Consider the following 7,349-nt stretch of genomic DNA (forward strand, 5'->3'; position numbering starts at 1 on the left):
AATGTCCTACCCCCTCGAACCTGTGAATGTGATTTTTGGGAAAGGATCTTGCAGATATAACTAAATTAAGGATTTAGAGATGAAGTCATCTTGGATTATCTGGGTGGGCCCGAAATCAAATTGTAAGTATCCTTAGAAGAGACAATGGAGGAGAGGCACAAGGAGAAGAGAAGGCATGTAAAGACAGAGGCTGAGGCTGGAGTGACACAGCCACAAGCCAAGGAGGACATGGAGACACCAGAAGCTGCAGGAACCAAGGAAGTGCCCTCCCTTAGAGCCTGCAGAACTGTGAGGAGAATGTTGACTCCTTCATTTCAGACTTCTGGCCTCCAGAACTGTGAGAATGTATTTCTGTTGTTTTAAACCACCCAGCTTGTGATGATCTGTAAGGGTAGCCCAAGGAAACTAATACAGCATGCATCATGGAGATCAAAATAAGAACATTTATTGATGTACTTTACCACTTTGGTTTAAGGAGAGAATACTCAGACGCAGAAAAAGCATTTAATGCGACGAAAAAAATTTAACATTCATGATGTTAAAAACGCAACAACAAAAACCCTTTAGCAAACTAGGAATGGAACAAGCCTTCCTTAGCCCGTGAACAAACTCTACAGCGAGGATCATATGTAACAGTGAAACCTTAAGTCAGGAACAAGATAAGGCCGCCACTGTCACCATGGCTTCTCTTCACTCCTCTACTTGTGATCCTAACCAGAACAATAGAACAAACAAAAGACAACCTCCAGAGCACAGCAGTGTTCAGGTACTCTCAGGTCAGCACAGGGGCAGAGAAAGACCCAGGAGAGACAAAGACTAGAGTCAGAGAAACATGAGAGCAACACCTACAAGAAAGTGGGCACATCAAATGTGGCATGATAGGGCCGAGGTTCCCCAACAGTCCTGGGCCCTGGGAGTCAGAGTAGGGGAAAGAAAAGACGGGGCAGGTGGAGTTGGGAGCTGACCCAGTGGGGCATCAGAGCTGGAGGCAGGCTGTTATCAGGGGCAGTGAGGCCATGCCTATCCCCTCTGTCCATGGTGGGCAACCCCCCCGCCCCAGCCTCCTTCCCATGAGAGAGCTTCCTCTACAGCCATGTCTCCACCTATAAATACCTACACTTAGTATAAAAAAGCTTCAGCCTTTATTAAATAAAAAGGAGGTAGAAGACAGATCAGGGAACAGGCCAGGGACCCCACTTTTCCCCTACACATGCACAGACATACAGACATAGATACAACCAAGTACAAAGCAGGGGCAATTCAGGGGACAGACTGAAGGGCAGAGGGAGGCAGCACCCTCCGAGAGTGGGCCCGCACCCAGGGGTGGGCTGAGACCTGGGCCAGGGGCAGCCGTTCTGAGGGGTTATGCTTGAGCAGCTTGGAGATGAGGTCCTGGGCTCCACTGGGCATAGAAGGAGGGAACTTCAGGTCCACCTTCAGAAGGAGAGAAAGGAGGATGAAGGAGCCTATTCGTTTCACCCCAGCTACAACCCCCTCGCCCACCTACTCTGGAGAATTACGCAGAACCGTTCCGGGTGCCCAGGCACCGGCCCTCCCACCTTGACGATGCGCCGGTACGTCTCGTTGTGGGAAGCGCTCTCGAAGGGTGGGTTTCCCACCAGCAGCTCATAGCACAGTATCCCAATGCACCAGAGGTCCACTTTCTCATTGTGTGTGCGCCCCTCGATCATCTCCGGGGGCAGGTAGTCCAGGGTGCCACACATCGTCTTCCTCCTGGGGGTGGGGATGTGGACAGGGGTCTCAGGGACATACCATTCTCCTTTCCCGGCAGCCTGATGGCAGGGAGCCAAGAAACCCAGGATGTGCCAGGACTGCCTTCCAACCAGCCTCCAGCAGGTCACTGGGGTAGAGGTGTGGACAAACCCAGCCCTCTCCTGGGTCTTTCTTTGGGTTGTAATGTTTGATCTTAACGTTATAAACCAAGGCCCCAGAGATGGCCTTGCAAACTGCCCCAGCACTTCCACACAGAAGAACATATCTTCACAAACTAATCAGGTATAAGGGCGATGTTCATCTTGGAATTACAGGGAAAAATGGGGACATCTCAAATGATCACCAAGCATGCCCTGCTTAAATGAATCGGTTACATCTCCACTGTGCCACATCATTAAGCTTTCAAAATACTGATGTGGGACAATGTGTCCGTGTGATTATGAAAACCTTGTGTCTGATGCTTTTTTTATCTACCTTATCAACAGACAAGTAAAACATAGGGAATAAAAATAAATAATAGGGGGAACAAATGTTAAAATAAATTTAGTAGATTGAAATGCTAGTGATCAATGAGAGGGAGGGGTAAGGGGTATGGTATGTATGAATTCTGTTGTCTTTTTACTTCTTTTTCTGAATTGATGCAAATGTTCTAAGAAATGATCATGATAATGAATATGCAACTATGAGAGGATATTGTGAACTACTGATTATATATGTAGAACGGAATGATCATGTTAATGTTTGCGTTTGTTATATTTAAAAAAATTTTTTTTAATAAAAAAATATATATATATTGATGTGGGAATGTCCATAGTGGGATGGTAAGACATACACACAAAAAAGTGAAAAGTCTGCAATATTAAACTAAATTTTTTATATTTCATAAAGAAATTTCTACATCTATATTTGCATGAAGGCAAACCCAAATGTCTCCCAGTAACAAGACATGGGGTGGTTTGATCTTGAATCTCCTCATCTCCCACCCAGCGCCGGCTGCCATGCCCACCATACCTCAGGGAGGGGGCATGCACGGACCAGCCAAAATCGGCGATCTTGAGCTCTCCCCGGAGCCCCAGGAGCAGGTTCTCTGGCTTTATGTCTCTGTGAATCACCTTCTTCCCGTGGCAGTACATCAGGGCATCCGCCAACTCCTCCATGATCTGGGAGGGCCAACGACAGGCAATCAGACAGGGACGGGCGCTCCCAGGTCCAAGCAGTGGCCCCAGCCTCGAGCCCCTTCCTGGAGACCCCGGGGCCCACCCGCCCTGACCGTGGCTGTTCGCTGCTCATCAAAAGTGCGGCTCTTCTGCAGCTCCTTGTAGAGCTCCCCCCGGGGGGCGTACTCCAGAATCAAGTAGACCCTCCGCCGGTCATAGAAATAGTTGTAGAGACGCAGGATGTTGGGATGCCTGGTAGGAGAGAGAAGGGGCCTCAGACAGCATCCCTGTGTCTCAGGACAGGTCCCAAGTGGGGCATGCTGGGGTCAGCCTTGAACCGGGCTGGGGAGACCAGAGCTGGGAAGGGTTAAGGTGGGAACTGGGTTTCAAGACTTTTGTAGGGAATGAAAGCTCAATAGGGCTAACTGGCCCCGGCTGCTGAGAAAGCAACGCGGCTCAGGCGGGGTTGAACATGATGTCTAGGGCTGGGTGGGAGGGGCGGAGGGGCAGAGGGGCGGGACCCGTACTGCAGGTGAGCCTGGATCTCGATCTCCCTGCGCAGCTGATGCTCCACACCCTCCTTTTCTATCTGAGACTTGAAAAGGACCTTGAGGGCCACGATGAAATGGCTTTTCTTCTCCCGGGCCAAGTATACGTTTCCAAACTTGCCTTTGCCCAGAGGACGCCCAATCTCAAAGTCGTCGATTGTGAAGGATCGCCTGCTTAGAAAGTGGGGGGCAGGCAGCTCAGCTCGGGGGCAGGGGGTATTGAGGTGGGTTTGTCAGTCATTCTCCCGACCCTCTCATCCCATTCTCCTCCGGACCCATTTCTCTTCGAAGGGACTTGGGGACTGTGGTAGTTAGATTCAGTTGTCAACTTGGCCAGGTGAAGGCACCTAGTTCTGTTGCTGTGGACGTGAGCCAATGGTAGGTGAATCTCATCTGTTGCTAATTACATCTGCAGTCGGCTAGGAGGCGTGTCTGCTGCAATGAGTGACGTTTGACTTAATTGGCTTGTGCTTAAATGAGAGAACGTAATGTAGGCACAGTTTAAGCAGCTCGGCTTTCCTCATCTCAGCACTCACAGCTCAGCCCAGGCCCTTGGAGATGTAGAAAGAAGTCACCCTGGGGAAAGTTGTTGGAACCCAGGGGCCTGGAGAGAAGACCAGCAGACACCATCCTGTGCCTTCCACGTAAGAAAGAACCTCAGTGGAAAGTTAGCTGCCTTTCCTCTCAAGAACCAACAAAATAAATCCCCTTTTATTAAAAGCCAATCTGTCTCTGGTGTGTTGCATTCCGGCAGCTAGCAAACTAGAACAGGGACGAACCAGAATTTCCTGCCCCCATCTCTAGGCCCCCAGTCCTGAGGTTTTGCCTCCCCATTCCCTTCCTTTTCACTGCCCCCCACCCCCACCCCAAGGCTCAGGGCACTTACATTAAGAAGCTGGGTGTCCCGCTGCTGTTGTCCATTATCTTCTGACCAGCTAAGGAGAGAACAAGTAAACTGAGGCTCACCTTTGACAGGCTGTCCTCCCTGTCCCCACCCCACAGGCTCTGGTCCCCTCAGGCCATTCCTCATCCCCGTCGTGGTTACCTGTGGGCTGGGCATTGGAAGGCTCTAGAACGGCCCTGGAGCGGCTCATGAGGACAAGAGCAGATGGGGTGGCAGGCTCCTTGCGGAGGACTCTCTGGGGCAGGGTGTTCAGGACAGACTGAGCCTGAGAAGGAACAGTTGACAATTCTGAGGCGCTTTTGTCCCAGTGACCCGGCTGGAATGTGTGGCAAGCAGCATTTCAGTACTACTTGCTGCAAAGCCACCCACTCACCCATCCTTAGTTCAATGAGGTACACTGACACCACAGTGCCACTACTCTGCCCCAAGGCTCTGCTCACAGCCCCACATAAAAATGGGTGAATAGTAAACAGCCTCTGTTGGCCTAAGACAAGGGACAAAGGACTCAGCCCAACACCTTATATTATACTTCTTTGGCTCTGGCTCCAACCACGTTCTTGGGCATGAGGCTGTCCCCTATAGCTCCTCCCATAACATCAGCCCCCAACCGCCCAGTGCCCCCAAACCCAGGGGTGATAATGGGCTGGGCCAATGGACACCCACAATTCAAGGAATTGTAGCAGAGGTATTCTAACAGTCCTTTGGAAAACTCAGTCCATAAGGTTTAGGACTTCTTTGGTGGCCCACCGAGCACTTCCTATTTTCAACCTCTCAGGGCACTATAAACAGCTTTTGGGGGGGAGTGACTGATGTGGAAGTGACAATCGTTTCTCATTCAGAAGTGGCTTATTATTTCTCCATGACAGCTTCACTCAGGGATCCATAAGGGGGTGACGCAGAGGAAAAATCCCCAGGATGCCCAAGCCCCCAATAGAAAGCAGAGTCTGTGCAGGGCACCTTCCTTTTTCTTCAGCCAAGTGAGGAAGGAAGCCCCAGTGCCCTTAAAAACCTGTTCCAAAAGGGCGATTATCAGTACAGAATAGTTAATTAAGCAAGGTGAGCAAAATAGAGTCCAGAAATTGATCCACATGTATGTGGGAATTTAATACATATAATAAAGGTGACATTTCAAATCAGAGTCGACTTTTCAATGAAAGATATTGAGACAACTACCATCCGGGGGGAAATCTATTTAGATCCCTTCCTTACATGGGTCATTAAAATAAATTCCAAAGTATTAATTTAGACTTGTCCTGGACCCCTTTTGAACAGTAACTGTATCTAAATCCTTCTAGAGTCTATTTTTAGTTCTCACCTAACATATTTTTTCAGGGCAAGGGTAGGGAATCATGGTCTGCCTTTGGCTTGACGCTCAACCCCAGATGTCACCTGCATGTGACATGTAGGCCCAGCTCTGCAGAAGTCCTCACAGGCTGGGGGCCACTGGCTGGTCAGAGTCAAGCTGGCAGCACTTGAGAGGCCTTTCCTAGGATGTGGCTGTGAAGGACCAGACCCAATTCTGCCATCAAATTCCGGGGGCACCCCAATCTTGGGGTTTGTTCATATGAAACTTAACCTCACAAAGGATAGGTCAAGCCTACTTAAAATTAGGCCTAAAAGTCATCCCCGAGAGAACCTCTTTTGTTGCTCAGATGTGGCCTCTCTCTCCAGCCAACACAACAAGCAAACTCACCACCCTCCCCCGTCTACGTGAGACATGATTCCCAGGGGTGTGGACCTTCCTGGCAACATGGGACAGAAATCCTAGAATGAGCAGAGACCCAGCATCAAGGGATTGAGAAAACCTTCTCAACCAAAAGGGGAAAGAGCAAAATGAGACAATATAGTGTCAATGGTTGAGAGGTTCCAAACAGAGTCAAGAGGTTATCTGGAGGTTATTCTTCCACATTGAGTAGACATCACCTTGTTATTCAAGATGTAATGGAGAGGCTGGAGGGAACTGCCTGAAAATGTAGAGCTGTGTTCCAGTAGTCATGTTTCTTGAAGATGAGTGTGTAATGATATAGCTTTCACAATGTGAATGTGTGTCGTGAAAACCTTGTGTCTGATGCTCCTTTTATCTACCTTGTCAACAGAAGAGTAGAACATATGGGATAAAAATAAATAATCGGGGGAACAAACGTTAAAATAAATTTAGATTAAAATGCTAGTGATCAATGAAAGGGAGGGGTAAGGGTTATGGTATGTATGAATTTTTTTCTGTTTTCTTTTTATTTCTTTCTCTGAATAGATGCAAATGTTCCAGGAAGTGATCATGATGTGATAATATTGTGATTTATTGATTATATATGTAGAACGGAATGATCAAAAGTTAAGAATGTTTGCGTTTGTTTGTTGTTTTATTTTTTTAATTAATAAAAAATAAAAAATTCCGGGGGCGCCCATGCGATCGATCATATCCGGGAAGAAAATGCTTGAAGGCTCGCCCTCTGCAGAACCCCAAAGTCGGGACTGGGGCGCATTAGACACTCTCTAAGGGGGTACTCTCGCCTTGCAGTTTGGAAGTACAGAAAGGAAAGAGCCTTACCGTCTGCCGGCTGTAGGGCCAGGGGTGGGCGTTCTCCTTCTGGGTCATCCTTGGAGGGAAAGGGGGCGGAGAGCTGAGCAGGAGGAAGGAAACAGAACCATGAGAAGGAGAAAAAGAAGGAGCTAGAGAGGGAGGGGTCTGATCTCCGATCGGAAGCGCTTGCCTGGGGCAGGTCAGCAAGTCGGCCGCAGTCTGGGGGCATCCGGGCACTCGCCTAGACTCGTCGGCCCTGGTGCTGGCCCCCCTCGCCTCCAGGAAGTGAGCGCGGCTCTGTCCAACGGCCCCCACACCTGCCGGACCACCTGCCCTGTCCCGGCGCAGGGCCCGCGAAAGAGCCCAGCTCACCTGCAGCCCGCCGCGCAGCTGCTCACCCCGCCGCCCGCAAACGACTGAAGCTGCCCCGCAGCGCCCCCGCAGTGGCCCTTTCAAATCTCCCGCCCTGACCTTATTGGCTAAAG

General features: G+C 49.7%; 1 protein-coding gene across 3 annotated transcripts; it reads right to left on the reverse strand.

Annotated features, from left to right (window-relative positions):
• Nucleotides 1–1,119: 1,119 nt before the first annotated feature.
• AURKB (aurora kinase B) lies at nucleotides 1,120–7,349 on the reverse strand. 3 transcript variants are annotated; one of them, XM_077165912.1, is made up of 9 exons: nucleotides 7,237–7,349; nucleotides 6,892–6,964; nucleotides 4,485–4,608; nucleotides 4,326–4,374; nucleotides 3,419–3,610; nucleotides 3,005–3,143; nucleotides 2,746–2,894; nucleotides 1,560–1,734; nucleotides 1,120–1,434 (listed from the first exon to the last, which is right to left on the reverse strand). In XM_077165912.1, the coding sequence occupies exons 2-9, from the start codon at nucleotides 6,937–6,939 to the stop codon at nucleotides 1,261–1,263; spliced, it is 1,050 nt and encodes a 349-aa protein (XP_077022027.1). In that variant the 5' UTR covers nucleotides 6,940–6,964; nucleotides 7,237–7,349; the 3' UTR covers nucleotides 1,120–1,260. The 3 variants fall into 3 exon arrangements, with proteins under 3 accessions (XP_077022027.1, XP_077022025.1, XP_077022026.1); XM_077165910.1 differs by having other exon boundaries at nucleotides 3,419–3,613; XM_077165911.1 differs by lacking the exon at nucleotides 7,237–7,349 and adding an exon at nucleotides 7,055–7,216 and having other exon boundaries at nucleotides 3,419–3,613.

Source organism: Tamandua tetradactyla, chromosome 6, assembly GCF_023851605.1.
Source record: "Tamandua tetradactyla isolate mTamTet1 chromosome 6, mTamTet1.pri, whole genome shotgun sequence".
In the NCBI taxonomy this organism is placed as follows: domain Eukaryota; kingdom Metazoa; phylum Chordata; class Mammalia; order Pilosa; family Myrmecophagidae; genus Tamandua; species Tamandua tetradactyla.